The sequence below is a fragment of the Coffea eugenioides genome, chromosome 4 (assembly GCF_003713205.1).
Source record: "Coffea eugenioides isolate CCC68of chromosome 4, Ceug_1.0, whole genome shotgun sequence".
NCBI lineage: Eukaryota > Viridiplantae > Streptophyta > Magnoliopsida > Gentianales > Rubiaceae > Coffea > Coffea eugenioides.
Window position 1 is genome coordinate 8783273 of NC_040038.1, and position 18181 is coordinate 8801453.

An 18181-nucleotide genomic window follows, 5' to 3' on the forward strand; every position below is an offset into this window, starting at 1 on the left:
ATTCGAACTTCAGACCTTCGGTATTGTTTGTGCGTAGCTCACCACCAGGGCACTTTGTCACTTGTTCATTAATGGTCATTCTTATGCTATATGAATGTTTTGTTAATTTCATCTTTATTTTTTTAAACTCTCCAAAACAAATGTATTTGGAATCTTTTAATAAAACTTATGACCCTTATATTCTATAAATTATAAAATAGATTTCAAAAATAACATATTACATAATTTATTTTAAAGACAAATATTGTTTTTTAAATATTTTTTGGCATTTAAAATTTGTAAATAACCTAGATGATTACAATAAACATTTACACTTGAAGTTTGGTGGATTACTAATTAAATTTATGTTTTGCTGATTCTTATATGAATTAAATATTCTATAGCAAATTAAATTAAATGAATATTTGTTATGACATTATTTATTACAATTTATCTCATATATCCTATATCAAAATTTATAAAATATAATATTTAAATATATGTAGTGACCCACTGGTTCAACCACTCACCCACCGGTTAAACCAGTGACCCGTTGACCCACCTCCTTCGCCGGTCTCCTCTCCGGACCGAGTTTAATAACTATGCTGAGAACAGTAGCAGTAGGGGTTTACAGTTCACTTACTCACAAACAAAACAAAAAAGGCAAACAACCATGGAATAAAACTGCCCTCCAAATCATCCAAATTTACCAAAAAAGCCACTCCCCTCTCTACTTCCAGCTCACTTAAAACCCCACAGCAGACAGCACTGACTGAATTGAATTATCCATCAGATCAAATTTTCAGAATTTTTTTTTCTAAAAAAAGGATGGTGGCGACGACGGTGAAAATGGAGAAAGCGTCAGATCTGATATCGAAGCTGCAAGCATTATTATCAATGAAGGCTTGGAAGCTGAAGACGAAGCAGCAGGAGCTGTTAATTAGGGTTTCGATCTTATTGTTGGTGTATGTATTGGCGTTTATTACCCGACTTTTCAGCGTCCTGAGATATGAGTCGATGATCCACGAGTTTGATCCGTATTTCAACTACAGAACGACGCTGTATTTGACTCAGAATGGGTTTTACGAGTTCTGGAACTGGTTTGACTCGGAGAGTTGGTATCCGCTCGGTAGGATCATCGGTGGGACCCTCTATCCTGGTCTCATGGTCACTGCTGCCGTTATCTATTGGACCCTCAGATTCCTCAGGTTTTTTACATTTCTTCTCTTTTACTTTTGTTTGATTTTTTTTTCTTTTGTGTAGTCTGTACTAGTAGTGAATTGTTGGAATTAAGTTTAAATTGTGTGGAAATTTTGTTATTGTGATAGTTGTAGATGATTGGAGTTAAAATGCTTGGGTTTCTTGGTTGAAAGATGGTAAATTTGTGCGTTTTCCAAGTTAAATTTGAGTGTTTTAGTAAATTCGGGTGATGAAAAAAAGACGAATCTTGTTTAGGGTGATTTTGGATGTTAGTTACTAGTAATTTTATTGTCTACACTTATGTTTGATTAAAATTGTGAAAGTATTCCTAGGTAAATTAGGTTGTAGTTGGAGGAGATGGTGAACGGAAATGAATTAGACTTTTAGCTGTATGCAGTTCGTCTGCATCTCCAGAAGACATGAACGTGGAAATTATCAATACTCTGAATTCCATTTAGGGCTGTTCTTTTACTAAACAGAGTGTGATTCCTCAGGTTCTGGGCTTTTTTGGTGGTTTCTGATGTCCAACTTTTGTTCTTTGAACTCCAAAAACAGCATAAAGTGTGTGAGAAAGTAAACTGTTTGGAAGTCTCATTGTCTTAAGAAAGCATGTACTATGGAGTATGAAATAGTTCTTCAACAATCTTCAAACAATAGGCCAGCAAGCTTTTCTGCATGTTCTTGATTCTATTGTATTATGTAGTTAAGGATGTCTGCAATCACATGTCAGGTTTGCTGTGCACATTCGTGAGGTCTGTGTGCTCACTGCACCATTCTTTGCCTCTAATACTACTTTGGTCGCCTACTTCTTTGGGAAGGAGTTGTGGGATTCTGGTGCTGGGCTGGTAGCGGCAGCATTAATTGCTATTTGCCCTGGTTACATTTCAAGGTCGGTTGCAGGATCATATGATAATGAGGGGGTTGCTATCTTCGCTTTGTTGCTTACATTCTATCTCTTTGTTAAGGCGGTGAAGACGGGGTTGCTTGCTTGGGCACTGGCCTCAGCTTTTGGCTACTTCTATATGGTTTCAGCATGGGGTGGTTATGTGTTCATAATTAACTTGATTCCACTCTATGTACTCGTTCTCTTGGTCACGGGGAGATATTCAATGAGATTGTATGTGGCTTATAATTGCATGTATATACTAGGAATGTTGCTTGCAATGCAGATTCGTTTTGTGGGTTTTCAACATGTGCAGTCAGGAGAACATATGGCTGCAATGGGAGTGTTTTTCTTAATGCAGGTAGATATGGAGATTCTTTCTTCTTTGGTTATGTAAAGGAGTCATGATTTGGCTAATATTATGCAAAACAAGAGTAAGAGCAGGAAAATGTAAAGTAGAACCTGATCAACTTTTGCTGGTTACTGACCACCTTAATTTAGTATTGTGATCATAAAGCTACATTTACATTTTCATGGTTCAGTCAGGGAAGTAAATAATTAGCAGCAATAAGTAGATGGCTTCTTCAATATCCATAACTTGTTTGTATGATATTGTAGCCAACTGTCTCATAAAACACACTTCTTTGGTTCTGTTATCCCCTCCCAAACCACCAAAAGAAGACCAGTTCCAAAATGTTATGTGTAAATTTTAGCTGGATGATAGCCAATGTGATGCTTCTCTCTGATAAGAAATTAGATGTGGGAATTTATTGCATTTTTTGGACCCAAACTTCATTTCTTTTGCTTTCATATTTTTTTCGTACCTTTGCACCATTGATAACTGTATGGTATCAAACAAAGTTATGTAAATTCAGACATTTGGGTAAACATGAAAGGGATAAAACATGCATATTTCCGTTCAGATTTGGTTTTTAAATGTTATTTTTCACTGTCTAGTTTCATTATTATAGTTATAGTTGCAAACCATGGAAAACCTGGCTAAGTTCAACTCTTCGATGCAGGTGTTTTACTTCTTGGATTGGGTTAAGCACCAGCTAAATGATCCAAAATTATTCCATGCTTTCTTGAGGATCACCGTTTCCTCTGCTGTAGGTTTGGGTGCTATTGCTTTAGGACTTGGAACTGCATCTGGCTATATCTCCCCTTGGACGGGTCGATTTTACTCCTTATTGGATCCAACATATGCAAAGGATCATATTCCCATTATTGCATCTGTATCTGAGCATCAGCCAACAGCATGGTCATCTTTTATGTTTGATTTCCACATACTTCTCATCCTTTTCCCGGCAGGCCTATACTTCTGCTTTAAACGGCTTTCAGATGCCACCATTTTCATAGTGATGTATGGTCTCACAAGTATGTATTTTGCTGGAGTCATGGTACGTTTGATTCTTGTCGCTACACCAGCAGTGTGCCTTATCAGTGCTATTGCAGTCTCTGCCACCATAAAGAATTTAACTCAGCTGGTCAGGGAAAAACCCAAGACCACTCATAGTGGTTCTGCCAAAGGAACGACTGGCACAAAAACTTCGTCGAAGGTGAGACTCTTGTTCCTATGTTGTTTGGATATGGTGGATAACTTTATTTGACAGCAAAGGAAAAGGATTATAATTGATGGAGCTTTGAAGTTCTCCATTTGAATTTTCTAATTCGAACTTCTAGGATATCTCCTTTTATAGATTTATATGTTTCAGTAGCATTGACAAAAGTGGGTACAATTTTGCAGAGAGCATCTGGAAATAATGAGTAACATAAGCAAAATGTCTTCATTAATTTATTATTGTTTTCTACTTTTTCTTTTCTAAGAGCTGCTTTTCTCAATTTTGTTGATTTCGGTTTTTGGCACCTCAAGGGAGTATATTCATCTGCCATCATTTTAGGCTTCTTGCTTTGGTTAGTTTTCTGGAGCATTAATATGGTGAAGTTTTAGGTGTATTGGTACATGAATTCCTTCCTTTTAACTAGTTGCATTATACCAAAGACAATCTCATGACGTGTGAAATTTTTGGCTGCTTCTATATGGTTAAATGCCAAGTTATGTGGATAGATGGCATGCTATTGAAACATTAAGGTGGTATCAGTACATTTAGTTTTCTTTTTAGTCTTTGAATTTGATTTTATCTTCTGCTTTTGTGAAGATCTACAGAATATCTTCCTTTTTTGCTAGTATTATTCTCATGGCTTTCATGAAAGCAGGGATCATTTGATCAATCTCTTCCTTTCCAAAAAAATGGTGCTATTGCGTTGCTGCTTGGTGTATTTTACTTGTTGAGCAGATATGCTATCCATTGTACTTGGGTTACATCAGAGGCATATTCCTCGCCCTCGATTGTCTTGGCTGCAAGGGGAGCCCATGGAAACAGAATCATTTTTGATGATTACCGGGAGGCATACTTCTGGCTGCGTCAGAACACCCCTCCAGATGCTAAGGTGATGTCCTGGTGGGATTATGGCTATCAGATCACTGCCATGGGAAACAGGACCGTGATTGTAGACAATAACACCTGGAATAATACACATATCGCAACTGTGGGGCGTGCAATGTCATCTTATGAGGATGAAGCGTATGAAATAATGCAATCACTGGATGTGGATTATGTATTAGTTGTATTTGGAGGTGTGACCGGGTACTCTTCTGATGATATTAACAAGTAAGGATAAGTTCTATTCACTGTTGTTTGCAATTAGGTGAAAGACACACACACACACACACACGCTCTCTCTCTCTTTCTCTCTCCCACTTTTTTTCAGTAATCCCGTTTCCAACATCTTGTGAAAGATTGCTTTCCCCCACTTAGGCTTTTTGCCAACATCTTGTGCTGTATCAGTGTCAAATGAACAAAGTATTCAGGTTTCCTCCTTGGTTTTTTCTTGCTTGATTTTTAAGTGAATGGTAGGGATAAAAGCTGTTATTTGGTTACTTCAGTATAATCGGATACATGTATTCTGGCACCAAAGGGAAAATCTGTTAACAGCTAAGTTGTTAGGATGTAGAATCTCTCAACTATTGTAATTGTTGGCTAAATGCTTGGGGTCATTACATAGTAAGGTTGTATTGTATACAAATTGATTATCTACTTCTCTTGTCCTGATCATTCCACCTCCTTGTCTAAAAGAAGGAAAAGATAATGATCTGTAGCAGTTTTATTCTATTTATACCTATTTAGTGGTACCGTATGTATCTTTATTGGTAGGATTCTGTCAAAAAATCTTGCATGTTGCTTATCAAGAACTAGACTTGGGTATTCATCAATCAAAGAGAAAAAAGAGAAAAGAAATCAGCACCTTGACTGTCATGGCCAACGTTTTAACTGATATGTTCTCTGTGTTTAATGGATATTGTCTTTTGTATTTTAACTGATATAATTCTCATTTGTCCTCTACCCCCTATAATTCCATTATTAATTGAAATAAATGGTGTTATTTCAGATTTTTATGGATGGTGAGAATTGGAGGAGGAGTATTTCCTGTAATCAAGGAGCCAGATTACCTTGTTAATGGAGAATATCGTGTTGATAAGGGAGCTGCTCCAAAGATGTTGAACTGTCTTATGTAAGTTGTTTGATTTTTCTGCTTTGCATGTGCAAATATGGACTTTACAGCGTCTTTTATTTTTGTTTGTGACATTTACTTGTCTTATATGCTTCAATCAGTAGAAAATTTACTTGAGAAAGAATTTAATACATGGAGTTTTTCTAGATAAGTGATTATAAATTTTGGAGAGTAAGTTGAATTGAAACCAAAAATTGGATATTCACTTTGTTTTTTGATATATGAAATCATTTTGGCTGCAACTTCTTATACCCCAAAAAAAAATCTTATACTAATTTTGTGGATGGACAAAGTATTTGCTTACAACTAAGATATTACTGTGGAGTGGGTATAAGAATCTCTTTTCTATAACACTATGATTGGAGGAGCAAAGTAGATGTTAATGCCTCTCTCTCTCATTTGCTGTTAATGGTTGTTTATTGGGCCATCAGGTACAAACTGTCATATTATCGCTTTGGTGAGCTGACAACTGAATTTGGCAAACCACCTGGGTAAGTCAGTTTTTTCTTTGGTGTGCCATATTGTTGTTGGAAGGTCTTGCCCCCAACCAAAGTGCTTCGATTGGCATCTGAAATAATTTTATGCTGATTTCTGTCCTCGAGGAGCTGCTAATTTATTGCATTGCCCTTTTTTTTTTTGTGCAGATATGATAGAGCAAGGGGGGTTGAAATCGGAAACAAAGACGTAAAGCTTGAATACTTGGAGGAGGCATTTACAACATCTAACTGGATTGTTAGAATTTACAAAGTCAAGCCGCCCAATAATAGGTGGTAGAAAACATATTGGTTGCTGCTCATCCAGCCAAAGGGCGATTTACAGCCCCCTCTTTCCGCGGGACAAAAAGATATTCGATCAGTGTTGAGTCAACAGAAGGCGTTAGATGGAACTAAATAGCACAATACTAATTTATACTTGCTTTTTGTAACATTCGGAGCTGCATTTTTCTGGGATCCTCCTCATTTTGCAGAATCTAGTAGGACAACACTTCATTTAATGTAGTCAATCCTAATAGTCTGCTTCCGAAGTTCTCAAATTCTTTGCTACGAAGTGCTTTGTCTCTAGCCGCTTCTTTGAAGTTTTGAAGAGTCACAAATTTAAGGTTTTTCGCGATGCACTTTGACTGATATTTTGCGAATTCTAATCAGCTGAGACTGCCTTCGTACCTTGTATTAAGCGTTAAAGCGGTGGTTTTTTGATAATGCACTTACTGACATTAGCAGAGGCCGTTTTCCCATCTTCTATGAAGCTTTAAAGCGGGTGTTTTGTCCGAGAGTCCCCGACGCGGGTTGAGATAATGCAAGCCTTTATCTCTATTCCGGATGCTGGTTAATAATGCATGACAAGTAGCATGATGGTTTGCTAACAACCCACTAATGCATTTTGCCATTTTCTTTCCCTTTGTTAGTGGTTCACTAGAGGACTCGTTGGAAAAAGATATAAAAGAGGCTGGCTCTAAACCTAAGATATCCTGCGATCATTATTTTGAGAAGGAAACGAGAGAATCATTGCATTAAACAACATTCATATCATACCTATACGCAAGCATCAAATGGAAGCCGCTACTATCTACGGTCTAAATGCAGGTTTTGTCCATAAATTGACACATACAACGTAAAAGTACCCAAAAAAAAATTCAAAAAGGTGATGTACAAAAATTCCAACATGTCCATTTGGAAGAGAGAACAATAAGGCATCAGATTTCCTCATTATTACAATATGCAATCATACACTAAGTTGCATCTATGACTAATCCCTTGTATAACAAAGTCCATCCATTTTCAACTCGGTACATGCAGCACCCTGATGATGCTCCTGCCAAAGGAAGCCATGAAATAAAAGTCTATAAGCAAAAGGTCATAATTAATATAGTCATGACAAGACCATGTTGCAGAAGAATCAGCTTGTAATGTGACCAAAACAACCAATGCAACACGCAAGTTCGAAATCCAAAATGGATTCATGTAAAAGAGCTTGAAGAAGTCTTAAACCATGACTTCTCAATGAGTGACGGTCATTGTGTTGCAATAGTTAATCGATAAAACTTCATAGACTATATCTTTTTTCTTTTTCCCCTTTTTGTTTTGCATAGAATAAAATACTTCAGCGAGATCTGCGATAACAAGATTTTTTCCATAAACTACAGAAACAACTTATTTTTATCAACCAGCCAAGAACATTGAGGTCACCAAATCTTAGTCCCTCCAGGCCCCTCCACTACCATAAACCAAATACAACACCTAACAAAAATCATTTTCGACCTGAAATTACCCAATAAAACGCAAAAGCTGGGATAATGTATGCCAAGTACAGATAACTCCAACTTATCATACAATTAGTTTACAATAGTAAATTCTATCATCTAGCACTGGAAGTGAACACTCATGTCCAATATGGGCACCTCAGCAACAATTAATGCTTGCAAAACAATAACAAGGAGACAACCTAGAATGCAGCATCCATTAGTTCTCACCACTAGATGCACTGAAACTAAGAAAAGCATGCACCAGAAAGGCACAAGTAATCACCAAACTGATAATTGGTTTAGAAAGCTAATATAAAAGACACATTCTAATACTTGACTTAAATGTAAAGGGCATGCAAAGAATGAAAACATGATGACAAGAATTAGATCACCTTATTACCATGGGAACTGTATCAATGGTCTAACATAAATGCATAACCACAAGAAGTAGTGTACATTGGTAAGCCCCATATAGATACTTAGCATTTATGAAATGCATAGTCAAATAAACCTAGGAAAACAACAACATTCTTTTCATCAGGTAACTTCTTGGAATCATCAGGACATTAATCTTGGAGCAAGAAATTTAAACCACAAATTAGCTTTTATATCATCCTTCAAATTTGTAGAAGACATGCTCCAAGAACTAAAGAAAACAAGGAGAGCCAAAAGAAAAAGCATATATGGATGTATTGTCACTAGTAAATCATTCCAACACAGACACACCAACATTCCATATACCTGCACAATAATCGTGTACCCACACATATTTAACATTTCCAGCTGAAAATGTTAGTCACTGTGTACATGGTATGAAAGCAACATAATATTCCTACTTTAAACTTCATAAGCGCATCTCTACGCACCTAAAACAAAACATGCATCAAAAGAACCAATAACGGGTGTTTTTCTGTTAAGTTCAAAGAATTAAATGACAACTGAGACCTAGAAAAGCCAGAAGTTTATGAAGTAAATATACATCTGTTCTCTTTAAAGTAAGATTCCGTAATACTTTACGAGAAATCAGATAATTTATAGTTAACATGATGGATAATTAGAGAAATTGAAATGGCTCTGTAAATAATATTTTGAAACACCAAACCTTTACAGGCTAAGAATCCCCGAGAACTTCAATCTCAATGAAAATTGTGCTAAAAGAGAATCCTGAGAACCTAAAATGCTTGCCCATAGATTCTTTATCAAAAGAACACATATTAAAGAACTATGGCTAGTAGACAGATTATGGTTATGCGGCCTTCCAAATGCAATTACAAAAGGTATGGCTTAAGCTTATGTGAATAGAATCGAAGTGACTTCGACTGGCATCATTCACCACAAAATAATACAAAAAGAAAAAAGAAAAAAGCTTGGACACGCTCCTCATATGTACCAGAAGAATAAGCATGTGTTTATAATTCTGAGATGTTTTCATAAGAATGAATTGCATTTGACTTCAACCTTAGACCTGGAATTAGCACGAATACAACCATTAGAAAGTAGTAGAGACAGATTTGTGGAACACTCTGTGAAACCAGCAAAAGAAATAATCCAGGACTGTAGCTGCAGCAGACAATACATTCAACTAGAACACATTTAAGATCAGAAAGTACACTTGAACCATAAATGTCAATTTTTTAAACAAGCATCCATGTATCATACTATCTTTGTCTGCTGACATCAAGAATAATAACCTAAATCCTGTATAGTAATACCCTTTCAAAAGACAACTCGAGACCTGAAAAATATCAAGTGCTGGTTCTTCATACTATAATTCAAGCACAGAATGTACTCAAATATTAACAAACAAGAATACAAAATTACAAGAAATTATGTAAAAAGACAATCACCAAAACATAAAGAGCTCAAAAAGTACAGCACCCACATACTTCAATCAAGATCCTCCATTCTAGCTTGTCCTCCAGAATCCGTATTTGACCCTCCACTATTGTTATTGTTCTGACGAGAACCATTATTTCCTCCATCACTATTTGCAGCTCCTCCACTTCCGCTGGTCTCTGCAGGGGATCCAAACCCTCTGAACAGCCATGGCAATGATATCCTAAACCTCCTCTCTACCGTCCTCGGTGTCTGTGGAGTTTCCTGGTTCACTGCACCACCACTTAAACCACCAGACCCTGTACCTAAATTATCATCAGTACGAATATTAATACCAAAACTTCTAACATTGCTAGTACTATTATTTCCACCTTGCTGCCCATTTCTTCGGCTTTCATAATCAGGGTCATCTGTAGGCAACTCATACCGACAAACCGGGCAAGAGTTATGCAACTCCAACCACGGTAATATACAATCCGAATGGTATATATGCTTACAAGGCATCTGCTTTGCCTCCTCATCAAGCAAAAAGCTGTCCTTACAAACTGCACATTGTGAAGAATCCGATGCCAACAACTCCTCTGTCATTTTTACGGTAGGCAATCCTTCCACAGCAGACTTGGACGCAGGCGGGGTCCCATATCTATTCGGATCATTCTCCGCTAATTGTTGAATCAACTGCTCCAGACCCGGTCCAACAAAATAATCCCCAAAATTCCCGGGAAGTCCTCCGCCGCCGCCGAAGCCAATCCCGACACCACCTCCAGGGTTGTCAAACACAACCTGGATATTCGCCCCGCCAGCGCGGAGATTATTGAGATAATTGTTGAGAAAGGCGAAAGGATTAAACTCATTTGGAGATTGGGCAGGGTGGCCCGCGGCCCCGCCGAAGAGGGCGGATAGGTCAATCTCTCCACCACCGCCGGAAGAGCTGGAGAAAATAACCGGAAACCCACCTCCGCCCCCACCTCCACCACCGCCGCCTCCGAAGATAGGAGGGAAAAATAGGTCAGGACCGACGGCGGGAGGCGATGGTGGCTCGTCGGCGGATTCGGATTCTTCTAGAAATCCGCCATGACAATTAGGGCAAACTAGTTCCGAGGTCGGAGAAGGTGAAGGAGAGATAGTTACCGTCCGTTGGCATTGATAGCAGAAGTAATTTTGCGGTGCCGTGCCGCCACCGGCTCCTCCGCGGTCACCGCCTCCAAATATTCCCGCCGACGACATTTTCTTTTCCGAGGAAAGAAAAAGAGTGAGAGAGATTCTGTGTCAAAGAAAAAAAAATTTATTTTCAGTATTCGAGTGCTATTTACCACTTTAGTCTATTTATATATATTTGTAGAAAAAGTTGGGAGAAAAATAAAGGAAAACAGAAATATCTAATAATTTAAGGATTTATTACTGGAGTTGAAAAAAAATAATTTAAGGATTTATTTGAAAGGACGTACAGTCGGGGGGAAAGGATTGGTTGAGTGCTGAAGTGATGTCCTTTAGGTGCTATAATTGGTGAATGGGTATATTCCATACCGACCCTCTTTTGCCATCTTTTATTTATGCACCTACTTTCTTTAGATTGAGACAATTGAAACAAATTTTTTTTTTCTCTTTCAATTTTCTTTTCCTAGATTTCAAATTATGAGGAGGTTTTTTTGTAAGACATTCTACTTAAAAAGGAATTCAAGCAAATACCTTCTTGGCTACACATTTGAGGTACAAAACTCAATGATTGACATTCATTTTCATCTGCGTTTGAAGAGGACAATTCTGTTTTGCGTGTAATTATACTACTAAAATTATTGTTTAGTCGAGATTTGTCTCAAATTACGTGAAACTTGAAAGGAACTTCTATGTTATTTATGATTCATTCATCAAGTGAAATGTTTGGAAAATCGTTCAAAACATTCCTCACATTTTGCAAAATAATTTTTTTCATCTCTCATTTTTAAAAGTGTATTTTTACGTCTCTTACAAATTCACATTGGTCAAATTTGGTTCCTACCTAGGTTTCCGACTAATTTTTTATCGGAATCCACCATGTGCCTTATACGTGATAATTTTTCAAGGGCAAAATTGTCAAATTAAAATTTACATAACCCGATTCATAGTCCCTCGCATTTCACAAATGAATTTTTTCATCCTTTACATTTCACAAAATGAATTTTTTTGTCCCTCACATTTCGTCCTTCGCATTTCAAAAAATGAATTTTTTCATCCCTCACATTTTACAAAATAATTTTTTCATCCCTTATCGATCATATGTATGAATAATTTTTTTTTAAATTTATGTATATATCTATTTAATTTCACATGAACTGTACGTTCGCCTAAACGTACAGTTCATGTGAAATTAAATAGATATATACAGGGATTTTAAAAAATTTATTAGTTTTTCACTCATGTTCATTTCCTTTTACTGGAAAATTGAAAACAAAGAAGACAATAAACAAAGGAAAAGTATGACAAAAAAATAAGTAATTGACACTTTCAAATTTTAAAACAATTACAAGGCAAGAAATTCAATAGTTGGTCTTAAAGGTGGCGAGTAGAAATTTCAAATTTAAATTGCAATTTATTAACATGACTATAGATTTTGAGTTAGAACTGATTAATTAGATAGTTTTTTTACATAACTCAATAAATAAATTATTACCAAAAGAAAAAATGGCACAAATATTGAATAGATTCACATGGTGAAATCAAATAAATATATATGGATTTAAAACAAAATTGTTAGATTTAAACTCATGTACATATCTATTGAATATTATGTGTACAACTACAATTAGTCTGTTTAGGTGAAATCAAATAAATATATATATGGATTTCTTTAAAAAAAATTTATTCGTACACATGGTCAATAAGGGATGAAAAAATCCATTTTGTGAAATATAAGAGACGGAAAAATTCATTTTGTGAAATGTAAGGGACTATAGATCAGATTATGTAAAATTTGATTTGATAATTTTGCTCCTAAAAAATGATCACATGCAAGGCACGTGATAAATTCCGGCAAAAAATTAGTCGGTAATCTAGGTAGAGACCAAATTTGACCAATGTAAATTTGTAAGGGACGTAAAATTACACTTTTAAAAGTAAGGGACGAAAAAAGTTATTTTACAATATGTGAGAGATGTTTTGAACGATTTTCCTGAAAAGATAATATGGACCATAATTTGCAGTTGACTTAGTGTCCTAGGTTAATTAAACCAACCTTTATTTTTAGCCGAAAAGAAAATAAAAGGGGAGAATATTTTTTCGATTTTAGGAATTGTCTTTGAAATGTTTAGATGCACAAAAAGTTGTGTCTCTCAAATCCAGCACCATGATGCAGGAGGTCCCTAATTATGGGGAGCTAAATGGAATGTACTATAAGGTTTAGATGAGACGTGTGTATCACATTAGGAATTTTACGGTGCTTGTAAGTTGTGCCTACCCAAAAAGCCCTTCACAAAAATTGTTCACACTTTCGAGTTAGACTTAGAATAGCCTCATTTGTACCTTTCAAAAATAGTCTCATTTGTGTTGCTTTTACATGGAAATTTGAAATTTAGAATTGTAAACAAATCGCAATAGGAGTAGTTCTTTGACACCTTTTAACTCTCTCCTGAAGTCTTAATGAAACGACTTGGTTAATATTCCGGTAGAGTCGGTTGTATCTCCAAAAATTCGTTATTCAAATTGCTGGATGTTTTGTTTTGCATTTATATACAACCGTTTGAGTTAATTTTTTTTTTAAAAAACTGTTGATCAGGTAAATAGCAGTGGCAATCTACGATTGTACGTACGCAAAACAAGAGGGCTGGTTTTTGTTTTTCCATGTAGAACAGAACTAGAGCAAACGGGTGAGAAGAAGAGATTATCCAGTAGAAACCTCCATCATATCATCTTTTTAGCCGGGATACAGCCATCAGGATTTTCCCAATATACACTGTTGAAATATATCATATCATCAGGCATCAACAATCTATCTATGTTACTTGGACTCGGCTGCCAAGTACTCCCACCGACATGGCAATTCTAATGCAAAATAGAGATTCAGACACGGCTACAGCGCGATCAAGTGAAGAGTCCGAATGACAGACATGGTCAACAATATCCATGTGAAAAACGGTCGGACCACGATCACAACCGCGACTTTGAACCATGATGGATCTTCACATCACCTAGGTTAAAGTCAGGTTGTCAAATGTCAATAATTATCAGAGGCCAAATGCAGACCCAGTCTTAAAGACTAAAGACCACCACACAAAACTCTTTCTAAGACCCAAGTGACTCGGCGTCCCAACTCGGTAAGCTCACCGGCATGACCCAAGCACCACCGCCAAAGTGAAACAAACTGTAAAGGGACCAAAGTTCCAGCAGCCTTTCAAGACAAAATAACAGTTATTAGTTGATTGACTACTTTGAAGAAAAAGCTTCATCCTGTGAATTGCATGATCAGTTCATCACCTGTTCATTGAGGTGGCTGCGCAAGGTAACAAGTCAACCTTGATTGGGTTACAAAAAATTGAAAAGTTGTCACAGGCAAAATTTTTCTCGACTTGCTGCTTCTTCAAACTTCTCAATTCTAATGGCAATAATTCAAAGAAGAAAACCTTTTCAGTCCTTTGATCCCTCCATCTCACTCAGTTCATTCCCCGTCAACTAACCCATGTTTATTTGCAATAACCACGTGAGCTGTGTCTCCCCTCCTATTCTTGCAGTTCAAATGAAGGTTGTCATACTACTAGCGTCGTGCACTGCCAATTTGCCAGTAATTATCTGCTGGTAGATAATTTTAACAAGGGAGCTTAGTTTGCCATCAAAGACCATCTCAGCTAATAATGAGAGCCAATGCCAGTGAAATTTATCTCCAGCTACACATCCTAGAAACATGTGTGTTGATGAATATAAACGATTTTCTGTCCCCAAGTGTGAGATTTTGTTTTCCCAAAATTGCTGATGTATGTTCTTTTTTGTCCTGTAAATTTAATCGACCTAAAAAGTTCCAAGTGCCGAAGAAAAGGAAAAGCTTTAAGCTAGGATCAGCAGGACATACCGTGACAAGTAACACCAGCATTATAGCTCTAAAAACATCGAAGTCTTGACCAAGACTTGATCAGGCAAAAAACGGACTTCAATCACCAACATTGTCCGACAAGGAAAGTTGTGCCTTCTGACATCGCTCTGAATTCAGAGAAAATTTTAGCAGAAAAGAAAAATGAAGCTTGGATCACCCTCCAAAAAGAAACCCTTTATCTCCACGTTCAAGTGAAGATTTGAGCAGATATACAAACTTGGTTAGCCAAGATAGATCAGATCCCGATAGTCATCAATATTTCCTAGTGCACAGATAAAACTAATCAGCCATCACCAAGAAATTTCTTCTGCATTATTATACATGATATTTTTCAGGAACTTACAAAACCAACTCTAAAACTGATATTGTACAAAAGATCCATGATTGTTGGAAGGGCTTGATAGAAAATTTTCTTGTATAAATACTCAACTATTTACTTAGTTTAACCGATACCTACAAACTGGACAAGTGTTGTGAGATGCCAACCAAGGCAATATGCAATCAGAATGGTACATGTGCTTACAAGGCATTTGCGTTACTACTTGATTCACCTCAAAGTTGTCTATACAAACCGCGCATTGAGAGCGACACTCCCAGCCCAACAACATTTCTTCAGTTATCTTCTTTGTATCCAGTGACACCGTTCTATCCTCGTCCTCCACTTCCATCACGCTAATTGCAGGCATACGAGTGGCCTGGATGAGCGGCTCCGGCATCGCAGGGAAAAAATAATCCCAGCTGTTCATGGATTGCACCTGCGGCGGCGGCGGCGGTGGTGGGAGAGGATATGATAGGTGGATTCCCCTAGTGGTGGCGGAGCTCGGGTTGATGGTAGACAGAAGGGGTGGCGGTGGCGGGTTTGAGAAATATTGATCTCCCTCAGCAAGAAGAGGGTCGGAGAAATCAATTTCGAGACCGGATATCATAGCGACGGTGGTGCGATTGTACACGGGTGGTTCCGGCGCAGGAGGTGGCGGTGGGAGGCGGTGGGAAATATGGTGAGCTGCTGATTGTGGTGGTCGAGGTAGTGGTGGCGGCGGCGGCGGGGGTGGAGGAGGAGGAGGAGGAAGTCGATGTACTCTCCTGTCGGAGATAATAGGCGGCAACGGCGGTGGCGGTGGGGTTGGGAAATTGTGAGCTCTGTCTGGCGAAAGAGGCTCGGAAAAATCAATTTCGAGGCCAGAGATTATAGAGACGGTGGACCGATTTGACAGTGACCGCGGCGGAAGCGGAGGCGGAGGCGGAGGAGGAGGGAGAAGGTCGGTGAAACTGAAACTGCGGTCAGTGCTGGTGGCGAAGAATGGCGGCGGCGGGGGAGGTAGAGGGCATGAGAGCTCTGACTCCGCGTCGGAGTCGGATTCAAAGCCGGCGGTGTGGAAGGGAGGGAAGAAGGGATGAAAATAGCTGGTGGACCTGAGAGGTAATGGAGGTGGAGGAGGAATACTTCCCAATTCTTCCAGAACCCCGCCGTTGCAATTAGGACAGATTAGTTGATTAGTAGCGATGATTTTCACCGTCCGGTCGCAGTTGTAGCAGTGATAGTAACTCTGCCTAGGAGCGGTGGAACTGGTGGCGCCACCACCTTCTCCTCTTCCAAGTAGACCACTGCCGCGATCAGATTCCCCGACGGATGCCATTCTTCTGGGACTTCCATGTAAAACAGTCGAGATAATACCACTACATGCTAATCTGAGTCGTTTTAAGTTAGAGGGAAACAATCTCATCTCATTGACTTCTTAGCTCTGAAGTCTTCCTTTTAGTTTACCTTTCTTGTTTGATTAATTTGGCTTTTTCTAGTCCTCGTGTAAAGTCTCAATCAAACTAGTGTTACTCTTATCGATGATCAATATCATAATATATATGCGATTTTTCTAACATAAAAAAAAATTCATCTAATCGTTCATATATATATATATATATATATATACTAATAATTATTATCTTTCATTACTTGTATATAATTTTTTATTTAATTTTATCTATCATTTCTTATATTTATTTATTTTTTTAATTAATCTTATATTTTTAAAAATATAACACCTAAAATATGTGTCGTTAGATAGACCTATATACATATATATATATATATATATGTAACATTTTATTTATTTTTTTTCCAGTGAATGGTTTTTTTTTTTCGTTTAACAAATGGTTGATGTTGGCACAAAAAAGTCATGTACAGCAACAATGTTAATACGTGTATCTTTCTTAACCAAAAACTCAGTAACAGAAATTGCAAATAATTAATATGTTAGCGACTTCCCCCTGTTCTCACAACTCGACAATAAGTAGCAGTAATACATGTAGTAGCAATACATGTATACAGACAAAGAGCTGTCTTGACCGCGCGGACTTTCAAACTAGAGGTGTGTTCAAGTCAAGTTATGTTTGAATAGTATTGTATTTGTGCTTGAACCCGGTCATTAACGGTGCTATTTGAGTTAGAGCTCGAACTTAATCGAGTAAAGAATCTTAAATTCAAACTCGACTTGAGCAAGTAGTATATGAGCTTGAGAATTCTTGTAAACTAACTCGAGATCGATCTCAATTTTTTAGTGGTAAACTTCACAACTTCTATATTTATAAGTGTGATTTCACATATATATTGTTTTTAATTAAACAGACCTAATTACTTGAATAAGCTTGTCGAACACTCGAATCTACCTCTCCAAAATTTCTGCTCAACTCAAATTTGCAAATGAGTTGTTCAAATTCGATTCGAGTTTTAACCGAACTTGAATCTAGCCTTTGACCGCAAGCAGTTTAAATCTCTAATAGTCGTATTCCTCACAAAAGGGAGATTTCCAAATCTACCATAGAAAAGAAACAAACTTCAAACCCGACTAAAACTTTAAGAAGGCAACAAAACTTCTTCACAATGCAATCACTTTACTAACTTAATCTAATAACTTTAAGAAATAAATTATACAACAAGCTTGGTTTTAAAAAGAAAAATATTCTAACAGTTGAGAATTCAGTCTTTTGGATGTCGTTCCATGTCAGAGAAGGTGGACGCACGACAATTTTTCTCATTGGCATTTTGTTTTTTTTCAGGGGAAAGTGGACAAATGAATAGGCTAGATCTACGCGCAACCAACTCAAACGAAAAGGCACTACCTTTAAACTTTGAAGGTGAAGTTTGTCACTCACCACTACCCTTTGCCCTTTATCCTGAAAAGGTTTGTCATGCTCTGATTAATTTGTGCTAGAAAAATGAATAGACTCACCACTACATAACAGGTCGATCCTCTTGCATTGTTAAGAAGACTCTAGTGACTTGTCTGTGAATGATCACTACTAATTGCACCATGAAACATAGGTTGACTGAAGGAATATACTCAAGTACAGAATTTATAGGTGACCAATAGGACTGCAAATGAACCGAACTGAGTCGAGCTCGAGCTGGCTC

The 18181-nt window shown here is 37.4% G+C and overlaps 3 protein-coding genes across 3 annotated transcripts; 1 reads left to right on the forward strand and 2 right to left on the reverse strand.

Annotated features, from left to right (window-relative positions):
- Window positions 1-685: 685 nt before the first annotated feature.
- On the forward strand, window positions 686-6714 carry LOC113767596 (dolichyl-diphosphooligosaccharide--protein glycosyltransferase subunit STT3B). The gene is made up of 7 exons (XM_027311745.1): window positions 686-1187; window positions 1910-2423; window positions 3085-3621; window positions 4280-4734; window positions 5513-5635; window positions 6067-6126; window positions 6280-6714. The coding sequence occupies exons 1-7, from the start codon at window positions 808-810 to the stop codon at window positions 6407-6409; spliced, it is 2199 nt and encodes a 732-aa protein (XP_027167546.1). The 5' UTR covers window positions 686-807; the 3' UTR covers window positions 6410-6714.
- A 423-nt stretch (window positions 6715-7137) lies between these two features.
- On the reverse strand, window positions 7138-11008 carry LOC113767770 (E3 ubiquitin-protein ligase RING1-like). The gene is made up of 2 exons (XM_027311957.1): window positions 9764-11008; window positions 7138-7447 (listed from the first exon to the last, which is right to left on the reverse strand). The coding sequence occupies exon 1, from the start codon at window positions 10938-10940 to the stop codon at window positions 9765-9767; it is 1176 nt and encodes a 391-aa protein (XP_027167758.1). The 5' UTR covers window positions 10941-11008; the 3' UTR covers window positions 7138-7447; window position 9764.
- Window positions 11009-14980: 3972 nt separating this feature from the next.
- LOC113769506 (formin-like protein 3) lies at window positions 14981-16519 on the reverse strand. Its single transcript, XM_027313967.1, has one exon. It carries the CDS (start codon window positions 16494-16496, stop codon window positions 15210-15212), a length of 1287 nt encoding a protein of 428 aa, XP_027169768.1. The 5' UTR covers window positions 16497-16519; the 3' UTR covers window positions 14981-15209.
- Window positions 16520-18181: the final 1662 nt, after the last annotated feature.

Bases quoted from the DNA above. Each gene is read 5' to 3' on its own strand.
- LOC113767596 (XM_027311745.1), top strand. From the start codon at position 808: ATGGTGGCGACGACGGTGAAAATGGAGAAAGCGTCAGATCTGATATCG. The intron at 3,622-4,279 runs GTGAGACTCTTG...TCATGAAAGCAG, and splicing joins GCACAAAAACTTCGTCGAAG to GGATCATTTGATCAATCTCT. The intron at 5,636-6,066 runs GTAAGTTGTTTG...TTGGGCCATCAG, and splicing joins AAGATGTTGAACTGTCTTAT to GTACAAACTGTCATATTATC.
- LOC113767770 (XM_027311957.1), bottom strand. From the start codon at position 10,940: ATGTCGTCGGCGGGAATATTTGGAGGCGGTGACCGCGGAGGAGCCGGT.
- LOC113769506 (XM_027313967.1), bottom strand. From the start codon at position 16,496: ATGAGATTGTTTCCCTCTAACTTAAAACGACTCAGATTAGCATGTAGT.